Source organism: Pongo abelii, chromosome 3, assembly GCF_028885655.2.
Source record: "Pongo abelii isolate AG06213 chromosome 3, NHGRI_mPonAbe1-v2.0_pri, whole genome shotgun sequence".
NCBI lineage: Eukaryota > Metazoa > Chordata > Mammalia > Primates > Hominidae > Pongo > Pongo abelii.
Window position 1 is genome coordinate 14,032,470 of NC_071988.2, and position 25,031 is coordinate 14,057,500.

At 34.2% G+C, this 25,031-nt stretch overlaps 1 protein-coding gene across 10 annotated transcripts in view; it reads left to right on the forward strand.

Annotated features, from left to right (window-relative positions):
• CPEB2 (cytoplasmic polyadenylation element binding protein 2) overlaps positions 1-25,031 on the forward strand; it is a 71,462-nt gene that overhangs the window by 44,373 nt on the left and 2,058 nt on the right. For all 10 annotated transcript variants that reach the window (XM_054553712.2, XM_054553713.2, XM_024246158.3 and 7 more), the window contains 6 exons: positions 9,319-9,489; positions 11,042-11,131; positions 15,331-15,449; positions 16,097-16,211; positions 19,019-19,200; positions 23,092-25,031. The exon at positions 23,092-25,031 is cut by the window's right edge and continues 2,058 nt beyond it. In XM_054553712.2, coding sequence (XP_054409687.1) covers positions 9,319-9,489; positions 11,042-11,131; positions 15,331-15,449; positions 16,097-16,211; positions 19,019-19,200; positions 23,092-23,319 — 905 coding nt within the window. In that variant the 3' untranslated portion in view covers positions 23,320-25,031. The remainder of the gene's footprint in view (positions 1-9,318; positions 9,490-11,041; positions 11,132-15,330; positions 15,450-16,096; positions 16,212-19,018; positions 19,201-23,091) is intronic.

The window sequence follows — 25,031 nt, forward strand, 5'->3', positions numbered from 1 at the left end:
GGGAGCTGACTTTAATATATGGAAAACTACTTATCAATTGTATTTATTTTTTATTCATTGTTTCTTCCATTCCATTCTGAGAGTGAACATACTTGTCCAGCATTGAAGTAGGATGAGGGTTGTGAAAGGAGGTGTGAAGTGTAACTTAAGTTCTATCCTTTCAACTTAAACTATTTCTATAGCACAATAAGTTCCTTTAATAAAGGATTAAAGGGCTACTGTGTTCCAAAAGGAATAAAAATATATAGAATATTTTTAGTAATAGAAATAAAAACCTATTTTAGTTAATGGTTCTAAGCCCCGGGAGGCAATCCTTTTAAGCAAGTAAACCCAGAGCTTGAGTTAGTAGATTACATATGGGATGAGAAGATAGGAGAAATAATTTTAAAGGGAGACAAATGATGGAAAGTTTAATTAGAGAAGTTTGATTTATTCATAGTGTATAGTCATTCAGACTTACGTGCTATAATAAATAAGGAATTATTAATAATATAGTATGTTATATACTGCTTTAAAGTTGATCCAGGATTTTTGATTTGGAACAATTGTGAAGTACCCAGGGTAACTGTACACTCCCTAATATCATCACTGCCAGATATTTTTATGATGAAATCAAGGCTGAAATCCTTGATAAATAATTTCAATAATTGTGAGAGAGTGAGCAAGATCTCTGAAGCATGAAAAAAAGCTGGGGTAACACTAATACAGGGGTTAGGAAACCATGGCCCACAGGCCAAGGCTTCTGTTTTTGTAAACAAAGTTTTATTGAAATGCAGCCAGTGTTTATTCATTGACTTTTGTCTGGCTGCCTTGAAACTACAATGATAGCACAGTTGAGTAGTTCCAACAGAAAATGTCTGGTCTTCAAAATGTAAAATATTATATTTACTACTGACCCTTTAAAGAAAAAAATTTGCTGACCTCCCTTCCCTAACCTTTAAGAGACTGACGATACCTGCTGTACACCTATATCCAGCAATATGAATTTTTATAGAAAACAAATTTTAGTAAACCTAATTTTAAAGCATATATATCTAGAAATTAAATAAAATTTACAAAGATATATAAGGTCGCAGATTATACATTTTTAAGTAAATTATCTTCTTTATCCTTTATGAGAAAGGTACAAACCTGTTGGAGCAAAACATTTTTAAGCTGTTAGTGTGTACATTATGGTGCCTTTCTCAGTTATTTGCAGAATCATACCCGAATCTATTTGATTAAACAGGTAATGCTGAAAATAGATCAATCTGAAATATACTTCTGTTGTTTTGATAGTTTTTTAAATTAATGTTTGGTAACATTAGGATAGCGCCCAGTGTCAGAGTTAGTAATCACCTATAACTTATCTAACATACATGGATGTATGCTGCACATACACCTACACACACACACAGATCAGCGACCATAGGGGATAGCCATTATTCTCGTTTTGCTCTTCCTTCTCTTATTACTTCATTCATCTCTAACCTTTATTATAACTACTATTTTGCCTTTAACATTATACATTTTAGGTAGCAAACTTAATGTAAGCTATTATACTTGCATTTGTAGGTAGGGTTCTTGAACTCATAGTTAAGAATATCTCCAGTTTTCTGTATTTTACCTTAATATGGCCTTTGGAATATTTCTTCTGTGCTTTTGGCTAAGCAACTATCTTCTACTGAAGGAAGGCTTTTTCCCTCTACTTCTTTTTCTCCTCTATCCTTTTCTGTCTATAACTATCTCATTCTTTGTAAATCCTCTTTTAAAGAACCTTTAGTTAGAATCTCACTCCAGCCTGGGTTATAATTAATCTTCTCTGCTTCTAAATCCTCAGATGTTTTATCTGTATTTTCTATTACAAAACTTTAATTTGCCTTTCATTCATATGTATATATCAGTGCTTATGTACATAAATATCTGTCATAAATACCTGTATATATGTGTGTATATATACACATATGCATACATATTACATATATATGAGCGTATATACATTTTAAGTTAGACTCATGGGAGTAGCATTTTTGTGTAACGGTTTATTCTTGTTGCCTTGTAGTAGGGTCAGTAATTTTGATTTGGGTTTATTTCATAACAATGCAGAGAAATGAAGTGTTTGGAGTCAAGATCAAGTGATAATTTCTAAAATCAAAAAGCAGAAGACCATAAGCAAAAAAAAAACTGCCACCTTAAACAATGCAACTCTAACTGTAGTTTTAAATTGTTTTGAGTATAGGGTTTGCAAATTAATATCTTTAGGGTTCTGTTACTGATCTTAACAGCAAGGAAATATTACCTTTAAGGTTATTTATCTGGAGAAATAAAAAACATCTAACTCTTGTGGTAAGAGCCTTAGGAATAACCATATCAACTCTTCTTTTAAAAGAAAAAAAAATAATTTCATAAGTAATTACTTTTAGATATTTATAAATATCAGTCTCAAGTGAAAGAGAAATGATTAGCTTTTTGTACGGAAATTGTATAGAAAGGAAATTACAATTAGTAATTTTTATTAGTTATTTCTTATTGGTGAATAACATTTTATTGTATGAATTTGTTTATCTATTTTCTTGTTGATAGATGTTTGAGTTATACATTTGGTACTTGTTATGAATAAAGCTTCCATGAATATTTTTGTACCTTTTTGTATGTGGGTGGACATGAGCACTCGTTTCTCTTGGATGTATAAGTAAAAGTGGAATTACTAGTTCATAGAGTAAGTATATGTTCAACTTTATTAGAAACTGCCAAATAGTTTCCGGTTTTATACTCCAGTAGAGTATGAGACTGACTTTAGAGTGTTGGCCTTTTTTTTTTTTTTTTTGAGATGGAGTTTTGCTAGTGTTGCCCAGGCTGGAGTGCAATGGCCCGATCTCGACTCACTGCAACCTCCACCTCCTAGGTTGAAGCAATTCTTCTGCCTCAGCCTTCCGAGTAGTTGGGATTACAGACATGCACCACCACACCTGGCTAATTTTTGTATTTTTGGTAGAGACGGGGTTTCACCATGTTGGTCAGGCTGGTCTCAAACTCCTGACCTCAGGTGATCTGCCCACCTCAGCCTCCCAAAGTGCTGGGATTACAGGCATGAGCCATCGCGCCCGGCTGAGTGTTGGCTTTTTAATTTTATCCATTCTGATGGTGTGTAGTCCCTCACTGTGGCTCTAATTTGCAGTTTCCTGATGACTAAGGATGACATGTAAGCACCTTTTCATGTGCTTCTAACCCATTCCATTGTATTCTTCTGTAACGTTCCCTTACAAGTCTTTTGCTCGTTTTTAATTGGGTTGTTTTTCTTCATTTATGGGAGTTCTTTATATATTTTGTCCTATTTTCCAGTAGTGTATTGCTTGTCATCCACTTTTTAACAGTATCTTTGATAAGCAGAAAAATGTCGGAATTTTAATAAAAATCCAATTATTTTCATTCACCATTAGTGTCATTTAGTCCCAAGAAATTATCACTACCCACAGGGTTATGAAGAAATTCTAGTTTTGTTGTTTTAACTTTTACATTTAAGTCTGTGATCCTTCTTGGATTTATTTTTCAGTATGGTGTGATACAAGGATCACATTTATTTTCCCCCCTCCAGCTAGAAATCCATTTATTGAAAAGATTTACTTTTCCACATTGAACTGCATTGGTACCTTTGAAAAACATCAAGTGACTGTACATATATAGGCCCATTTCTAGACTCTATTATGTTCCATTTGTCTGTCTACTCTAATATCAGTTTTACAGTCTCAATAACTATAGCTAACTAGTGAGTCTTGGAACTTGGTGATGTAAATCCTCCAACTTTGGCTTTTTGTTTGTTTGTTTTGTACGCTTTCCTTGATTGTTTGTAGGCCTTTGATTTATCATAAATTTTAGAACTGGCTTGTGAATTTCTAGAATACAGTGTGCTGAGATTTTGGATGGATTGTATCCAGTCTATAGATTGGATAACTTGGAAAGAATTTACATCTAACGTGGTTTCTTCTGTTTATTCATTTATTTCATATTTTTACCATTTTTCCCCAGCAAATTTTTGTCATTTTCGGTGTAAAAGTCTTGCATATCTTGTGTTAAGTTTATTTGTCAGTATTTGGTGGGTTTGGATGAGATATGGAAATGATATTTAAAATTTTTCCCAGTTTATTACTAGCATTTAGAAATAATTTGGTTTTTGTAAATTGAATTTGCATTTCTTCCATAGATAAATACAATTATTTCTACTAGTTTGATTTCTTTGAATTTTACATGTACAATTATGTCTATACTAAGTAATTTTATTTTTCTTTGCCAGTATTCATGACTTTAAATTATTTTTTTCATCTTCTTTGATTTGTTGTACCTCCAGTAGTACAATGTTGAGTAGAAATAGAGTGAACATCCTTCCAAACCTTCAAGAGAAACCATTTGATAATTTATTATTAAAGACTTTCACTCTTTTTTTTTTTTTTTTAATGGTCTTTATCAGATTGAGAAAATTCCCTCCTACTCCTAGTTTTCTGGGAGTTGTGTTTTTTTTTTTTAAATTATCAATAGCTGTTGAATTTTATCAGAGGCATTTCCTACATTTATGGAAATGATTTTATGGTATTTCTTTTTTTGTCTGTTTATGTAGTACAATTAACAGTAATTGGTTTTAAAATGATAAATCAATCTTACGTTCCTGGGGTGAACCCCACTTAATTATGATTTGTTTTCCATTTTTATCTGTACTTCTGGATTCATTCTGCCAATATATTTTTTAGGATTTTTGCATTTGTGTTCATGAGGGACATTGGTATATAGTTTCCTTATAATGTTTTTGTCAGATTTTAGTATTGCACTTGTAAAAAAAAGTTGTGAAGTGCTTCCTCTTTCTTTATTCTCTGGAAGAGTTTGTATAAAATTGCTATTTTTTCTTCTTCGAAAGTCTAGTTCATTTGCCAGTAAAGCCATCTAGGCCTGGATTTTTCTCTGTCAGAAGATTTTTTTATTTTGATTTTTAAGTTATGATTTTCATTTTTTTTTAACAAAGAACTTTTCAGATATTTTCTCCCTGTGCCATTTTTGAAAAGCTGCATTTTTCAAGGGATTTGTTTCCTCTAGTTGTTAAATTTATTACCATAAAGTGGCTAATAACATTCCCTTTTTAATCTTTTAATGTTTGTAAGTTCTGTGTTGATTGATGTCTCTTTTTTGTTACTTTATTTCGTTCATCATTCTTTGTATTTTATTTGCTGTTCTTTTTCTAGCTTTTTGTGGTAGAAACAAGATGATTTGTTTTAAGCATGTCTTGTTTTCTAATATGCTTTTAAAACTATGAATTTTCCTTTAAGCCTGGCTTTTGCTGCATTCCAGCAAAATGAATTTGTTGTATTTCATTATCATTCAATTTTATTCCTTTGAGGTGTAAGAACCTGAAAACGTATGTATGGTATCATTCTTAGAAAGCATGTTTAAAGTACACTACAGTGGTAGACATAACTTATTTAATGGTTCTCCTTTTATTGTCATATTAATTTGGAATATGATAAAAGGATAATTGGCAAGGTAAAAAGTCATACTTTGTCAATGATGGCCAGTCGCAGTGGCTCACGCCTGTAATCCCAGCACTCTGGGAGGCCGAGGCAGGCGGATCGCGAGGTCAGGAGATCGAGACCATCCTGGCTAATACGGTGAAACCCCTGTCTCTACTAAAAAATACAAAAAATTAGCTGGGTGTGGTGGCGGGCGCCTATAGTCCCAGCTACTCGGGAGGCTGAGGCGGAGAATGGTATGAACCCAGGAGGTGGAGCTTGCAGTGAGCTGAGATCGCACCACTGCACTCCAGCCTGGGTGACATAGCGAGACTCCTTCTCAAAAAATAAAAATAAGAAAAGGTCATACTTTGTCAATGATATATATTCAGTTAACTCTTCTCTTAAATGAGTATTTAAATCTGTAGCTTTTTTGGCTTCTTGAAAAACAGCAGTCATTATTGTCTAACAGTGAAGATTCTTGTTAGTATGGCTAGCGTGCAAAATGTTCTTAAACTTTTCATTACATTCTTTGTTTAGCTGAACTTCGTTAATAGATTATAGATGTTTTTAGTTATATGAATACTAAGTAGTATTTTATTATAGTAAACAAAAAGTTTGAGTCATTTTTGGGTCACTTTTCTCTTTGGCATTGCTTATAGTGTGATTTGTCACCGCATTCTTTTTTTTTTTAATGTAGACCGTAAGTATTTGTGATCCATATTTTTTCTCAACTTAAATGTCTGTTAGAAAGACATTTGAATACTTACAGTATTTATGACACTGCTAAGTTTTTATTTGTGTTAGGGCATTTTAAAGTGAAAAACTTTCCAAAGTATTGGTACATCTGAAATAAATATAGAATTTGGATTTGTGATTTTTTCCCTTAAAATCAAGTTTGTATGCATGCTATTTATCTTATTCCTTTTAAAGTAGAGAATTATTCAATTAAAGTCTAACCTTTAAAAGTTTGACCAGTTATTCACAATTAATATTATTTTTAGTGGACCTTGATGTTCATTTTATTGAGTAAAAATAGTTTCATGTTGAAGAGTTTCCTTTCTATTGATCACAAAAAATACTGACATTTTGTTTTGCATTACTTCCTATTTCTAATAACAGAGGTATTTGAAAAGTTAAGTGATATTCACAAAGTCACTCAGTGAACATGGATATTTTTCAGAACATCGTATTTAAACAGCATTTGAATCTTTAGAATAATTCATTCCCTATATCAAATACCATCTTTCTCTCTGTTGTTGTGTCATAAACTAAATTTTTCTGTCAAACATCTAGGTAGCTAGCTACCTCACTCTGACAGGCATGTGGTCCCTTCCTTCTTGTCCCCAACCCATTCTGTTCAGGCTGTCACATTTCTAATTGTCTTTGTTTGTATCACTTGCATCATGTGTCATATTTTTCAAGATGTTCTATGGCATGTGATTTAATATATAAACAAATACCAAACATAAAACGATCCGGTCCGTGGTCTGTTTGTTTAGTATATAGACAGATACCCAGCATAAAGCCGATACTGGTCCATGGCCTGTTAGGAACCAGGCCACACAGCAGGAGGTGAGTGGAGGGCGAGTGAGCATTACTGCCTGCCTGAGCTCCACCTCCTGTCAGATCAGCAGTAGCATTAGATTCTCACAGGAGCGTGAACCCTATTGTGAACTGCACATGTGAAGGATCTAGGTTGTGCGCTCCGTATGAGAATCTAATGCCTGATGATCTAAGGTGGAACATTTTCATCCCAAAATCATCCCCCTGCTGTGGAAAAATTGTTGTCCGCAAAACTGGTCCCTGGTGCCAAAAAGGTTGGGGATCGCTGCTATAGATTATATGCATTGTCTGCTATCCAAAAAAATCCTTCATTTAATACTGAAAGAAAAACAACTTGTCCACGTTCTTACTCTGTTTTTCCTTCTCTAACATAATTCTCTTCATTTGATCTCTATACTTAATAAAACTCTAAATACATGCAATGTGACTCCTACCCAACTTTCCTGAAACAGCTACCTTCACAGATCATGTATGTCCTCAAAAACAACTGGTTTATTAAAAGTAATTATCTTAATATCTCACATTGTTACTTAATTGCTCTTTCGTTCTTTTATTAGTGTTTTGGTGCTTCTATTACCATGATATTTTGGCTGCCCTCCCACTTTTCTTACCACTCCTTTCTCTAGCTCCTTGAATGTTCTGCTTCTTCCTTGTAAGTTTCCCAAGGAGCTGTCCTCATCATTTCTCGCTGGAGTGTTTATCATTGATGTTATGAAGGACCTTAAACTATAAATGTGGAGTTGACTCCAAATTATTTCCTCAGAAATATGACATTTCTTTTCTCCACTTCCTTTTCAGCTTCCTACTATACATTTGCTTCTGAACATCCTAACAACATATACAACTTTACATCTAAAGCTTAAATTGTTTTCCTTTCTCATACCAGTTTCTGGTCCTTACTGTCCTCGTATCAGTTAATGGTTTTATCATTTTCTAAAGTCTTCCTTAGATCTCTCCTTTTTCATTCTTTCTCCCTATTTTGTTTCCTATCTGCTTGTGACTGCCATCCATCCTTTGTGGATTTTTTGCACAGCTTCTGATCTGCTGATTTCCAGCTACCTTATCCATATTTACTAAGTCTCCCTAATGCATAGAAAAAGTTATAATCTTGATTGAATCCCTGTATCCAGTTTATTATCTTCACTACCTACTAAATGTCTCGTTAGCCTGGCATTCAACGCTAAATACTCTAGCTAGCCTCAAAGGGCTTTTCTAGCTTTTACTCTCCTTGTTTCCAACATATTTCAGCCAACCTTGACTATTCCTTATTTCTCAAGTAAGTTCAATTTTTCCTACATTTTCTTATGTTTCTCCTTTCACTTGGAAAAAAGGAAAATTTACTGAAAACCATGTTCCTATAAATATTTCCACCTATAGATATTCTACCCTTCTTAATGCCTCACTATGTACTGCTATTTTTTCTCTTTTTATCCCAAATGCTATTTAATTTCACTTAGAGATTTAGGAAATCATCCTTTTATTTGACTCCTTTCCTCCAGAATATGTCCTCTGAGCACTTTGAAGCTTTCTTATGGATGTGTACCATGGTTACATATATAGATCTTATCTTTCTAAATGTACATTCCTTGACAGCCGGGGAGTATATCAGGTCATTTAAGTTTTGTGGAGGGATTACCCACGGAGTGGGGATTACTTCAGAGGATTGTACAGGATGTGCCCTATGCAAGGATTGCCTCCTGAAATGTGGGCTCAAATGGGCACTAATGTGCTAGAGGGGATACCTTTTCTATTTTGCACATGTGCAGAAGCTGTGTCTACTGTTTCATATAATTGGCACACATGTAATAAATTAGGTCAAGACCTTGTATACAAGTATTACTTGTTCTCCTTATCCTTACTTACTGTAGTCTACAAGTGATTTTTTATAAATTATATCCCCTTATCTATTTAGTCTGTGTCATTTCCTTTCTGCCACCAGTTTCTGAAGTTTCTCCTGTTACATATCCATTCTAACTGTCCACATACATAAGGTTCTTGCTTATAACAAGTTCTTGCTCATAACAAGTTGAAGTGATCTAGTATCTCTTTTGCAGTTTAATGGTTGACATATGACTATGTTTATTTCTAAGTCACTCTTTAGATTGCTTCTTTCTTGAATCCAGGTAATTAAAACCACATACTATTTAAATTTCTCTTAATTTTTATGTTCACCTGCATCACCTTCATTTTTAAGTCTTTGAATTTGTCATTGGTATTTTTATGCTTGAATTTATCATTTTCTCAGATCTGAGATTCAAGTTGTATTTGTTCTTTATTCTAGGTCGTTCTTCCCTCTTTCCAATAGATGATGGCTTGCTGGATGATGGTCACAGTGATCAAGTTGGAGTTTTAAATTCACCCACCTGTTATTCAGCTCACCAAAATGGAGAGCGAATAGAACGCTTCTCTCGAAAAGTTTTTGTTGGTGGTCTTCCTCCAGATATTGATGAAGGTATTTATTAAGATATTTATTAACATGGTGATTTGGGCTTTAACAAAAACAAAAAAATATGAAATTTAATGTGAATGGACTATGAAAGTTTTTACCACCTAGAGATTTTCAGAATTAGAATGCATTTTCTTCTTTTAAAATACTTTATCACCTGTTGAAATATGAAAGTACTTGAACAAAAGCTTTTTTATTTTTCTCTTTAGATCTTACCATATTTGTAACTGTGAGCATTTTTTGTAAAGAAGATTTTCATGACCTAGGTCATATTCTACTTGTTTTTAAAATATAGAATATATTTAGGTATATAAAACTTAAAGCTTTTTGTATCACCATAATGTGCACATGCACACATACACTGAAATAAATGGAACCAACCATAAGATAATATCTGCAATGCTTGGTAATCAAAAGTTTAATTTATTTTTATTTTTATTTATTTATTTTTTTTTTTTTTTGAGGCGGAGTCTCGCTCTGTCTTGCAGGCTGGAGTGCAGTGGCACAATCTCGGCTCGCTGCAAACTCCACTTCCCGGGTTCAAGCGATTCTCCTGCCTCAGCCTCCTGAGTAGCTGGGACTACAGGCGCATGCCACCATGCCCCGCTAATTTGTTGTGTTTTTAGTAGAGACGGGGTTTCACTGTGTTAGCCAGGATGGTTTTGATCTCCTAACCTCATGATCCGCCCACTTCAGCCTCCCAAAGTGCTGGGATTACAGGCATGAGCCACCATGCCCGGCCAAAAGTTTAATTTCTTGAAGGATAAATGTGCTCTTAGAAACAGGGAAGAAAGAGGCTATTAAACCCGAAAGGGAAATGGAAACAGAACATGAATAGGAAATTAGGGTTTCACAAACACTAGTAATTGTATGTGATAACAAAAGAAAATTAATTGAAGACTTAAAATATTAAGCTATATTTGTGAGGTTATGGGAAATGTATCACTCATTCTTACATTTTAGGAAATTTTTTAGTTATGATTCAGATATCCACAAACTTATTCTAAGTATTGATCTTCATAAGCTTTCTATGTAATGAAATAACATAAGACATAGCAATTGGATGTAACCTATATGGATTTCAGTGAAACTACCTGGCATGTATCAGGCCCTTGTATATTTTTTCAACATTATAGTTATTCAAGTCTTGTTTCAGCAGAGCTTTTTTCCTATAATAAAATGATTTTATTTGTGAAGCAGTAATAGATTTTATTTAACTTATATATGTTGGTGTTTTTTTCAATCCAGTGCTATTTGTGGTTTGGTATACTATAAAGTCATTAGTATCCATACAATGTTATATAAAATTTTAAAATTCATATGGAATTGAGTATTCTAACCAATGCATTGCTTAAAAATGAATTTATTTTGACAAAAATTGTTAATCTTGACATATTATTTTAATAAGTATATTAGACATATTCCCAGTGTTTATATTCTAATTTATCTTAAGGTATTTGGTGCTTTTAAATGTTAAATCTTCATAGTAACAGTACAAAATTTCTTAGAACGAATCACTGAAACTAATTTCTAATGTGTATTATTGTACTTTCTTAAGATGAAATTACTGCTAGCTTCAGAAGATTTGGGCCTTTGGTAGTAGATTGGCCTCATAAAGCAGAAAGCAAGTCCTATTTTCCACCAAAAGGTAAGGATTGTTATTGTTAATATTTGCTAGGAAATTGGTTGTATGAGAGCAAAAGAAAGAATAGCAATTACTTAGCCAGTTAGGAATCATGAGAGACTTGCTATGATTTGATAATAATTTCATAGACTCAGATCAACAAATGTTTGAGTATTTTCTCTGTCTAAAGCATCATTTCAAGTAACTTGGGTATAGACATATGAAACAGTATCTCTCTGCATTATGAAATTAAGATCTATGTGAAGTGATTGGTCTTTCATAAAATATAAATTTATGAACAGTTGAAATATAAGATTTACATTAAATGTTCTAGATAACAGCAGAGCAATATAAATTATTACCAACTGTTGATGAATAAATAATTTAGATAAAAGACAAAGTAGCTAGTTGGGTCTATTTTTTTTTTCAATTATATAAAGATGTAAAACTTGAGGAAGACGCTTAGTTAAGTTAGTCAGTTATTACTAGGAAGACACCGTGGCTGATCACCACAGGACAAGAATTACAAATTGTGCTAACCTTCACATGCAAGTCGCATGATCAAGTCACCATCTGTGGGGAGAGGAAGTATATCCTGCCCACAATAACAAGAGGAAGAGAGGAGAAAGGAGTCTTGAAGATTAATTCAGCTAGTCAGAATTGCTAATGGAAGGTTCTCTGAAATGAATAAAAAAAAGAGGGGAGGTTCAAAGATTAAGACTTTACTTTAAACATTGCTGAAATATAATTTTAGAAAATGCACACCACACATACTATTCAATTTCATGACTTAGTGAATTGTCAAGCCTGGAGAAAAGACCCCAATAGAACTGTTAAATGGTTTGATTTTGACTCTGGGAAATGAAGCATGATAAAGAAGTTATTGGCACATAAAAACTAGGTACAGTTTTCTGGTGATGAATTATATGAGTCATATCTACTTTCTGCCATTGAGAATTATAGAACTTTCACTAATAGTTCACATAGTTTTTTAGATAAATGGAATAATGCAATTTTTTTAATACTTGCAGATCTATATGTATGTAGGGAATCAAGAGCATCTTTTGAGTAGGGATTCTGGATCCCAGGCCTCTATGGGAATCTGATTAAAGCTATCTGCCTCTCTCCATGTAGTCTGGAGTTTATTGGAGGTCACAAAACCTTGGTTTAGAGAGGAAATTATCTATACATAGATAGAGATGTTTATTTATTAGCTTAGTTTTAGTGTTGTCCATAGTTTTACTCTCTTGCCATTTCATAAAGTTTACTTTATAAATGCCATTTTTATTGAATACTCAGAGTATTGAGTTATTTTGTAATGTTCCCGACTAAGCTACCATCATCACTTGCCTGGACTACTTCAGCTGTCTTTCTAGTCTCTCCACATCTCTAGCCCTCTTCAGTTTTCTCCTATAGTCCAGTCACAGCAGTCTTTGAAAACTCATTGGATGGTGCTATTCCTTACTCACCTGCATAAACCCTTTAATGGTTTCTCTTATTTTTAGGATAAAAGCAAAAATGCATTCACTCTGCCTGGCCTTGCCTTCTTTCTAGCTTCTTCTGCTATTGCTGCTTGTTTCCTTCCAGTCCCACAAACTGGCCTTGTTCTCTCCACCCTCAGTGCTTTTATGTATGATAATCTCTAGACTGATGGTATCTCTTCCTTAGGTCTCTTTATATATTCTCTACTTATCTTTTGTATCTCAAGCTTAAGTGTAAGTTGATCACAGAAAACATTAAGGATCTACCTAATGAGGTCAGCTCCTCCTGCCCAACTCCTAGTGCTGTCTGTGTCTTTCACTCCTAGCACTCATCACAGTTGCAGTATTACATTTTTACAACTTTAAACATTTATAATTATTTTATTAATGTCAGTTTCTTTCAATGGTCTGTAAAATAGTGTCTTTATTCACCTTTGTGAATGTTCATATTCTCAATAATTCACGGATTGTTAACTGCCTAATAAATGAGATAACAAAAAATACTATAGAATGGAGAAATTACTTCAAGTAGATGGGGGAGAGCTTCACTGAGAGGTTTGGAATTAATCTAAGGTACTGTATATAGATAGATAAAAAGCACTTGAACAGAGTTCCAGGCAGGAATGGAAATAAAATTTTAAAAAGGAATTAGGAATTGTTTGGATGGAGAAAGATGCAGATTTTTGCATGAGCCACTTGTTCACTTACAAGGATGGTGTACTCTAAGCCTAGAAAGATGGGATGGAACATATTTAATGAAACAGAATAGTTGTTGTCTTTATTGCTATTGTTGCTATCATTGTTATTGTGGTTTTGCAGTATTTAGTTTCTCTAATCGAAAAAATAAAATTGGCACTGGCAAATCATAGTTTTTTTGGTACAATTACAGTTAAATGTAGCCATTTCCAAAGACCAGTATCCCCAAACCTTGTTCTTTCAAGCAATTTTGTTATTTCTGTAATTCAGCATTTTCCATGGTTTGGAAAACACTGGTATAGAAGCATCCAGTGGGTGAAGCTACCTTGTAATTACAGCAGTGACTAGAGTCCCTTAGATGCTAAGCCACACATGTACGTAAGTTTCCTTTGCAGTGAATAACCTTCACCTTATGTGATTATTAGCTTGCTTTAACAAATTCAAAAGAAGCTATTATGTAGTATGTTTTTGTTAAGAATATTTTAATATCTAATGACTTGCATTAGGTAAGTCATAATTTACCTAATATTGCTTAATTTTTGTAATATAAACATTCCCTAATAATAACAAAAATTGAGCAATATTAAAGATATTGAATTTAGAGTATTTTAAATTAAGCAATATTAAAATGTTAATTTCAAAAATTGTAAAAATTGGCCAACATTAAAATATTGAATTTAATATACTATTTTAGTAAATTGGTCTCATATCCTTTTAATTATTACAAAATACTTGTAGTTCCCAGATGGTTATTTCATATCAAAATTAAAGCCTTAAAAAAATCTTCATTATTTTCAAGAATATTTAAATTGTTTCCAGAAGTGTAAAAAATCTAAGACATGTGTTTTAATCCTGTGTAATCTTACCTTTGGAAGTTTGTATTTGTATAGGGTGAAATCATTTATATAAGGTGAAATGGCTTCAGGTATTTTTTATGCAATCAGGTATTTTAATTTTATTAAAATGAAGTACTTTAGTGTCACATCAGACTTTTGTGGCATAAAGCTATGGTTGACAATAAGCTGAGTTTTTTGACTTGAGTAAAACATGACCTTACATTTCCCATTATATGGTGGAACAGACATACATGGCCTGCTTGATGTCTGCTTCATACTGGGACTAGATTAAAATGCTGTACATTTGTTCGCATAGAAATCTTGCCAAGGTAAGGGATAGATCATTTATAGCTATCACCTGCTGGGAATAATCACATAATAGTAAACTTGCAGTGTAAATTTTGATGCCTTCTTTTTATAATGTAGTCTATTCTGTCTGCTGGATACATGATTTTTTATTAAAGATTGACAATTGGTTGTTTACAAGTCTAGATAGTCTCCAGACAGTTTGAAAAATGTATTCCACTGCTTTCCAAGGTGAGGCTTGATTTAAAAGTTTTGATCCATCTGACCCATGTTTTATTAAGGAACATGTTTCATTCTAACCTTCCTACTGTAGCTTTCTTAGTATAATTGGGAAGTTTTCATGAGACTGGAATGTTTCCTCTGCTTAGGGGATTTCCTGGACCTTTCCGAGTGCGTTCCAGTCTGAAAGTCTAGAACTTGGATTAACCTGAGGACATTTATAGCAAACTTTAGCTCCAGATATACTCACCTGGTTAATTCTGCCAAGTTCTTTAAGAAGGTAGTATCACTGCTAGAAAGCGCATGGGAGACCTTGGGGCTGACCTCGGTTTGAAATTATTCAACCAACTGTTTACTGTGAGACTGATTTTGGTGGTACTTTGATTTTTTTCTTCTGTAAAACAGGAATAATATTTCATAGACTTGAGAATCAAATACTAATGCATGTAAGTTAGTACAGTATCTGATAGCAGGTGTTCTATATAAAGTAGCCAGTTGCTTTACTGAGTATCTGTTTTAATGTGTATTATATAAGATATTGTGTTCTCTTATAGAAGGTAAATGGCTTTTCGTCCTATTTGATAGTTTTTTTTTTTTCAAAAGCATGTATTTTCTAAATAGTACTGAAATTTGGAGTAAAATCACTTGGCTTGACATATTGCCTCATCTTTAATGGTTATTCCAGGCTATGCATTTCTTCTCTTTCAAGAAGAGAGCTCAGTTCAGGCACTAATTGATGCTTGTATTGAAGAAGATGGAAAACTCTATCTGTGTGTTTCTAGCCCTACTATCAAGGACAAACCAGTAAGTAAATACCACATGAACTTCAGGCTACAAATGCAAGTTTTTCAAAAATTGTTTTGAAATGATTGTTAATTAATAAAAGAACAATTAAACTACCATGTTGAGTTTTAGTTTTTGAAACATCCATATAATTTATAGCAGGAGTCCCCAACCCCTGGGCAGTGGACCAGTACTGGTGGTCCATGATCTTTTAGGAACCAGGCCGCACAGCAGGAGATGAGTGGCAGGCAAGCCAGCATTACTGCCTGAGCTCCGCCTCCTGTCAGATCAGAGATGGCATTCTATTCTCATAGGAATGCAAACCCTATTGTGAACTGCACATGCAAGTGATCTAGGTTGCATGTTCTTTATGAGAATCTAATGCCTGGTGATCTGAGGTGGAACACTTTGATCTCGAAACCATCCTCTACCACCTCCATCCTTGGAAAAACTGTCTTCCTCAGAATTGGTCCCTGGTGCCAAAAAGGTCAGAGACTGCGGATTTATAGAATCTAGATCAACAAAAGTTATAAAAATAATTTGTTTCCAGATCCCACCATACAAATTTTTAAACAATAAAAGAATCACTATTAACTGGCAAAAACAAACAAACAGAAAATTCTCATAAGCCATCAAGGGAGTAAGACCCAATGTAATTTTCTTCATAGGTTCAAATACGTCCTTGGAATTTAAGTGATAGTGATTTTGTAATGGATGGTTCTCAGCCTTTGGATCCCCGAAAAACAATTTTTGTTGGAGGTGTTCCTAGGCCATTAAGGGCTGGTAAGTAGAATGTTAACAATTTTAAGAAAAATCATTTAAATATGTCCTAGTGAATTTAATAAACGTTTGGAAGCTATTGTGTACATGACACTATTGGACAGAGCAGGAGCAGATTCTTCATGCTCCAATTGCTGCTAACTACAGAATTTTGAAACAAATTCTGAGGCTTCCTCTTGAAACTCTCAAACTGGAGAATTGGGTACTTATCTATCAATATCAGTGCAGTAGCTAACTCCAAGCAAATCTATAAGAATCCACCTAAATACTTCTGATTTCCTAAGTGTACGTCTCTGAGATAAGAGAATTTGGGGTCTGTTTATTTTGTGTAGATCGATTCCGATATCTGAAAAAGAAATACGGGATTTTTTTCTCTTTTATCTATATTTTAATCATTAAAGTAGCACTTTAGATAAGTGAATGATGATAAACTTCTGTTTATCAATAACTAGGAACCAAAAACCCTACCAAAATATGTCACACAGGAATATAATTGTAGATGTATATGCCCACTTTGCACATGTTAGGTGGTACTATGCACCATGTGTAGAGTGTTAGTGATTTCCATCACTGAGAACATCCTCTCCCCAGTCGTAGAGATATATGTTAAAGAACTACGCATACCTGGAAATACTTATAGAATATGATGACTTCTACAAAGAAGTACTATAGGGAACAGAAGAGCATGGAGCAAGGAAATATGATATCTGATATCTTGAAGGTATTTGAAGTCTGATATCTTGAAGGTATTTGTAGTTGAGCTGACATATAAAGTCTGGGCAAAAGGAGTAGGATCAGGGTGGTAGTAGGGTTCTGAGGAATGTGTTTCACAGAAAGGGAACAACTTATTTAAAGGTCTTGAGTGGAAGGAAATAGGGTGCTTTGAAGGAACCGAAAGAAGCCCAAAGTGCCTGACTTGGGATACAAGGAGTGAGGGAAGGGACACAAGGAGACAGGAGTCAAATCATACATGTCTAATAGACTAACTTGGTATTTATCCTCAGAGCAAGGGTAAGCCATTGAAGAGTTTTTAAGCAAAAGAGAGACTTCATCATCTTTGCAGTTTTCAAAGTTCACTTTAGCTAATGATTCAGAGAGAGGGGGACCAGGGTGAGAGTAAATACGGGCAGACCAGTTTAACATCCTATTATTACAATCCAGGAGATAGACAATGGTGGCTTGGATTAGTGGTAGCAGTGGAGAAAGCCAGCTGAACAGAGGTGACAGATATTTATGAGGTAAACACAAAGACTGAATCTCATCTTTCAGTCAGAAGCTACTGGGTAGATAGTGATGCCTTTTACTGAGATGGAAGGAACACTGGAGAAGGAGCAGATAGGGAGGGAAGATTGTGGTCTTGGTTTTGAACACAAGTTTATGGCACCATTCAGAGCTCCCAAATAGAAATTTCAATTAAACCATGGTATATGGTATTTTTTTAATGTATTTTTATGGTGGTATCTGGTATATTTTTTAAGAAAGTCACTCTTTATACTGTTCTAAAAACAAGCTGGGAAGGCAAGGGCCAAAAGCAAAGAGAGATAAGGCTATTGCCATGAACCAGATGAAAAATGATGTTAGCATGAATCAGGATGTTAGTGATGGAGGTCAGGCGATTGGACTCTAGATATGTTTTAAAATCAAGTTTACAGGATTGCATGTGCAGTATGGAGCAAGGGAAGAATACAGAAAGGATGAAGCCAAAGATCTTGACAACTTCATCTTTTCTGTTGCTTTCTAATTGGTTCAGCAGAAACTCACTGGAGCAGGTTTAATGGGATATGGAAAGATTATGAGTTCCATTTTTAATATACTGAGTGTGGCCAGTGCCTGTTAAATATCGAGTTGTCCAGTAGACAGTTGCATGTACGAGTCCGGCGTCCATGGGAGAGGTCCACACTGGAGATAAAAATGTAGGAGCTTAAAAACATATAGATGGTGTTTAAAGCTATGATCAGGATGAAGTTACCAAAGCCAGGAGTGTAGATAGTGTTGCAAGGATTGAAAGTTAGGGTACTCTGACATTGAAAAGGAGTTTAGGATGAACTATCAAGGAAGACTCAGAAGAAATTTATCAGTGAGGTAGGAGCAGAATTAGTGGGATAATATATTCTAGAAGCCAGATGGAGAAAATATTTGAATGAGAAGGAAGGGATTAATTGTGTTCAATGCTACTTACAGATAGATTGACCATTGGACTTGACTTGAACAATTATAGTGGAGTCATGGTGTGATAGTCTGGTTAGAAAAAGAGTTGAATAAAGAGAATGGGAGGAGAGGAATTGGGGGGAATACTGGAACAGATTTTGAGAAATTTGGTTGTAAAGGCGAACAGAGAAATGGAGCAGGGAGAAATGGAGCAGGGAAATAGCTGAGAGGGAGAATAAGTGTTATGGGAATTTTTTTTAAGATAGGAAAATTATAGTGTACTTGGGAAAACTGATTGTATAGAAGGGAAAGGGGAGAACTGCTGAAGCAGTGTCCTTGGTGAGAGTGTATGGGATCTAGTAGGCAAGTGAAAGGATTGGATTTAGGAAAGAGCATGGAACTATTTCTCTATAGGACAGAAGATAGAGTATATAGTGGGTTTAGTGCTGTAAGTAGGTAGATGTGATGGTGGTGAGTCACTTTATAGTTTAAAAAAAGCATCCTTGATCCCTGTCCTTTTTTAATAACAGCCTCTTATCTGCCATTCTACTCCTGGTCAAATGATAATATACTATTGACTTTTACATTTTACAAAAAGTACTTAAAAATTGTTGATTACTGTGTTATCTCACATTTGATGTAAACTTCTTCTCCTTTTGAAGTGGAACTTGCTATGATCATGGACCGGCTGTATGGTGGAGTTTGTTATGCAGGAATTGATACAGATCCTGAGCTAAAATACCCAAAAGGTGCTGGGCGAGTTGCTTTCTCCAATCAGCAGAGCTATATTGCTGCCATTAGTGCTCGGTTTGTTCAGCTTCAGCATGGTGATATTGATAAACGTGTAAGTTGCATATTGGGAAATCACTTATGTCCTATAATAAGGTGCTGATCCAAAGCCTCATACCCTAACGAGTTAATAATATAATTTGAACACTGTTTAATGTTTATACTTCTTTAAGTCTTAAAGGATATTATATAAACATATCCTTGAAATGGAAAATTACTGAACACACTTTAAACTTTAGGTATAATATAAAAATATTAATATCATTGTGCAGCCATGTCAAAATTTTTTAATCAGCCAGTAAGGTCAAATATTCTAACCATGGAGGCAGAGGTGGTTTTAAGAGCCTGTACATTGGAGTCAGACTGCCTGGGATTGAACCCCATTTCTACAAATTAACCTTCTCTATGCCTCTTTTTCCTCACTTGTAAAATAGAAAACAATGATAACATGTCTTTCTCAGTAATTTTGAGGATTAAATGAATTTACATATATATAAGCACTTAGAATAGAACTTGACGGAGAGTGTTATTTAAATGTTTGTTTTCATTTGTCACAAAATCTAAAATAAAAATGCATTGTGTATATTTCTCTAAGATAATTGACCTAAACTTAAAAATTTTTTAGTAGCATTGCTTGAATCATCACAATAAGAACTTTTAAGAAGTATTAGGAATGATAACTGAAACCCCTATTGAATAATTCCAAGTACTGACTACCTTCTAAAATAGGGAAAGACACTAGCATTCATTTACAAATCTATTTTATGCCAAAATCTGTGAACAGTTCCTATACATAGCTAAATATATTATAAAATAATCATGTTTATAATTGTAAGAAATACAGTAAGAATATGCGGGTAAATGAATTTTTTATATCTGAATTAATAGATAGAAGATATAACTTGCGTGGGTACTCCTTTTCCCCAATATAACAGTTTCTTGAAGCCTCTTCTGGTGCTGTTTGGCACATTAAAAGACTATTTTGGGAACAGGGAAGCTGGTTAATTAATACCAATTGACTGGACCATGCATGCTAGAAGTAGTCCTCAATGTAATTACCCAACCATCTCATTTAGAAAAGAAACGCAGCATAGGTTCAGTTCACAAATGCGGAGTAGGTTTTTTTTGTTTGTTTGCATTGCTACTTAAAAGGTTGCCAAAAAAAAACTAAGAGGGGGTGCTCTGGTTTTGACAAGACACGCATACATAACTTTTCTGAACTTGTCTGAACATTAAGAGTTCCTCTAGTGTTGTGGTTCTCAACCTCTGCTGTACATTATTCACCTGGGAACTTAGAAAAATCTTGACATTTGGGTCCTACCCCCTGAGGTTCTGCTGAATTGGTTATAAAGCTCCGAAAGTGACACAAATGTACAGTAGTGGTTTAGACCGCTAACAGAGAGGTGATGGGTCACAGACGAGGTTATTTACATAGTATATAATCATGGTATTTAATGTACACTACCAGAAGAAAAAGACTGTTACAGTGTCATACCTCATACCTCTTTGTTTCTGAAATTATAGTGAAGGACCAATTATTTGGAGCAGAGTATTGACTCTTAAAGAGCAACTCAGTTGCAGAGCAGATGAATTGAGATACATGTGCCTTCTTAAAAAGGCATTGAAATACCTGAGGGAAAAGCTTATTTTCTAAGATATGTGCTACAAAGGTAATTTTGAACTGTTTTTGAAAGAATTTGAGCCTTAAATATTTTACAAGTCACTAATATTGCTTATACAAAGAAATATTAAACCATTAACCTTTATACCTTTCATCTCTCCAATATGAATATGGTTATTAAACCATAAAAATTGAATAAATATAAGTGTATAACTGCCAACCCAAAGATACACGGGATACTTATTTGGAGGGAATGAAAATTGTTTATTCCACTTACTTTTTAGACTCATGGATACTGTGGTTTAGTTCCTGTCTGATAGCTGGAAAACACAGTCACCACAGATGTGTAATTCATTATATTTTTTTGTATGTTATTTCATGAGTAGTATAATTCACTGTGACTTCTAGTAAATGTTAGAAAATAAGACTAGGTGAAGTGTAGTGTTAATGAAACTTCCTTTCGCATATAGAAGAGTTTAATTATTAGAGATTATTAATGAAAAATAGGTTTTGAAATTCAATTTTCCGTCTTTAAAGTCTGGTTTTGAGTAAAGTAGGTTAGCTTCATAAAACTAATATCTAGAATTTTAAAAATACAAATAATTGAAATCATTGCATTTGTAAAATTTTCATTCAACAGTTTTATATTAAAATGTAACTCCTGAACATCTGGTGTTTTATCAGGTAATATGGAAGTGAAGTAAACATCACAGATCCTGGTTTCAATTTGTCTAAAATCTTATTAAAAGAGAAAAAAAAAAGAAAGAACCATGAGAAAGAAACCCAGAAAACATATGTAAATGTATTGTATTTATGCATATATTTATAGCATTTCTACTTCGTGCTAGATATTCTTCTAGGCACTGGGAACTGAATGTTGAGCAAATGGGTGCTGTCCCAGTGTTCATGGAGTTTATAATTCAGTGAGATGAAATCCAGTTAACTCTCATGCTACCTTAATTTATTCTTTGTTTGTAATAATGTTCCCATAAAGGAAAAAGTTAAGAGATAAAGATCAAGCATAACAATTTTAAAAATTTGTGTTAAAGATTGTAAAGCCACTGGAAAAAAGGTTAAAAATTCTTAACTGACAAAAGAGAACTCATAAATCAATTTAAAAAACAAACAAAACTCCAGCAAGAAAATATGCAAAAGATACAAACAAGCAATTCAGAAAAGCCAACTGTCGAATATACATAAAATATATTTATCCTAATCCTAACCAATGAAATATAAACAACAATGTAATTCCATTACCTGTCTATCAAATGAACATCCTGCAGTTCTTGTAATCAACTTTTAGGTTGTTTCTAGTTTGTTGTTGTTCTTACAAATAATATTGCGGAAAATATCGTTATATTCATTTTCTGCACTCATGCAAGTATTTCAGTAGAATACATTCAGAATACAAACTGTTGGGTCATTACTTTTTACTATAGGCAACCTTTACTTTATCTCAATCCAGTCCTTCAGAACACTCAGTGTTCTGTTGTCTCCTAAGGAACGGCTGAGCTGTTCTGCTGTCTGGCACTTTTCAGCCAAACAACGGTAAAAGCCTTCCATTCATAAAGTTATCACAAGCAGGAAAGCAAGGCTATTGCAGCTAACAGTAGCTAATACTAATTTATAGACTATTTTACCATGTGCCAAGCACTGTCTTATGCTTTTACATTCACAATTTAAGCCTCACAACTCTGAGACAGGATCTGTTATTCCCACTTGACAGATGTGGAAACTGAGGTGGAGAAGTTTATCATTCAGAGCTGACTCCAGTCTGAAGTGTTCTGCCAAGTCAGACCTTCACAACAGGACTTGTACTTTATATCTTATAAATTTACAGAAGTCTAGGCATGCCCTTTGTAAGATTCTCCACAGTTCTGACTTGTCTGTGCCAGTTATTTTCAAGCAGAGTGTGACTCGCACCTGCAGTGGAGAAGCGCTGCCTTAATCAGTGGCTGTTCGGGTTCTGCCATCTCACAGGTGATATTGGAATGAGGGAAAAAGGTGTGGAAACTGTCTCCATGACTACTTGATATGTCTTTTGTTTTTCACTCACAATCTCCCTAACTCTGAAAATACCAGCACACAGGTGTTTCAAAGATGTTATTCAAGAAAGGTGAGAGTGGAATGTTTTGCAAATCAGATTTTTATAGATTTTTAGAGTGTTTTAACCTACTACATGGTAAAGCTCCTTCCTTGAGAAACTGCCCATTTCCTCAGCTTTTAATGCTGGTCCTTTTTTTCTGCTGTAGAAACATTTTAAGTTATTACAGAATTTGATTTCTGAAGCAGACCCTAATGAGACTTATTTTCTTTTTTTTCAAGGTGGAGGTAAAGCCATATGTGCTAGATGACCAGATGTGTGATGAATGCCAGGGCGCACGCTGTGGTGGAAAATTTGCTCCCTTTTTTTGTGCCAATGTCACTTGCCTGCAGTATTACTGTGAGTTTTGTTGGGCAAATATCCACTCTCGTGCTGGACGTGAGTTCCATAAGCCATTGGTAAAGGAAGGTGCTGATCGCCCACGTCAGATCCACTTCCGCTGGAACTAAGAATAGCAAACTGGCCTCTGTTTAACAAGGAAAGAAAGGGTGCATGTGGCTTACTGTGTCTGAAGATACTGACATGCAGAAGAAATAAGTGCATTCTTCTGCTTTTCACCCCAGCTATCAATACATGCATCTTTATCAGCAGCCAAAACACTACAAGCCTCTTGTTTTTCACCAAAACCCTACATCTCAGGCTTACTAATTTTTGTGATATTTTCATGTTAAAATAAAATGTTTTTTTGTATTTTCTCCAAGTTATTTTTATATGTAAAGTTAAAATTAGATATGAGAATGTTTTGCGTAGGGGCAACACAGTCTGCTGCTATATAGTGGGGGAAGCGTGCACTTATTTCTAAACATGGGTTTTTAACTTCAAGATCTGCCCCAGTAATTTACCAAAGGTAGCAAAATAATAGTGAAGATGGAATATGTCTGCTACAAATGCTTATTTTTATTGTTGCTATTTTCAGTGTATACATAAACTAAAAATTAGGGTTGATTTTTTTGCTCTCCATTTTGACTTGCAAGAAATAATACCTCAAGATAATCTGATTTATTAGCTATTTTTAAACATTTTTAATCACAAGCTGTATTAGCTTTGCTGCTATATAGGTGTTATGTGTAAATGCCACCTATTAATACGGGACTGAAAACGTTAGAGACACACTGCATTGCAGATAAAATGCAGGCAGCACAATATGGCCTAAACTGCCATAGTTTTAGAATGTGAAAAAAATGCATGTTTACTTACCTGTATACACCATATGCATGCACTAGAATTATTAACTAACGAGGTGAGGTATTGCAAATGTTCAAAAAAGCTCTCTTGAATCTAGGTAGCATGAACAAATTATAAAATTTGTTTAAAAAAGCAAACTTGCATGCATTATTGTGACTTCAAGTTTAAAAAATCGTCTTACATGTGTACAATATGCAAATTAGTTTTAGATTAGAGAGTGCAGCCATTTTGTGATCTGGTCAGTAGTGGAATTCGATTTTATGCAGACTGGATGTAATATTTGTAATCCCTGTGCAATTTTGTGACGTGCGGTTCTAATTCATGTGCAGTGATATAGTATAGATAAAAGAATGAGTAAAAGAAAATACAAGAATTCTAAAGGAAGTTGGTTTTAGCCCCTTTGATAGTCCATGGTTAAGACATCCTTTGTAAACCAAAGATGGCCAGCACACTGCTAACCAGTCACCAAATGTAAGACCCATAAGAAACCCATATTTAAAAATCTGAATTTTATAGAAGAATGCAAAACTTTAGTAAACCCTAAGTAAAGTCAAAATGGAGAAGGGGAAATATACAGATGGCTAGTTGCATAAAATTAAATTTTACCTTTATAAGACAATGGTGAAATCTGGCTCGAACTTGCTTATGTGTTTAACCTATAAATATTGGGGTCTTCTGTCTAAACTGGGGTCACTGTTGCATGGAACATTGTTCTTAATAGTTGAGAATTGCTTTTTTGAAAATTTTGATGAAGGAATTTTGGTAATGACTTTGCTTGCAGGTTTTTTGGGGTGTTTTGAGAAAGTGGCATGGAAACATGCAGTAGTTAATGAGTTTCTCTTGGTACTGAACACTATTAGAATATCATTAGTGATATTTTTTCTCTTTAGAGCATTTTTAATGCAACTAGCCCCTATATTTTAATGTAAGAGTTACTCTGCAATCTAAGCAAAGCACCCAACAATAGTAAATGTTT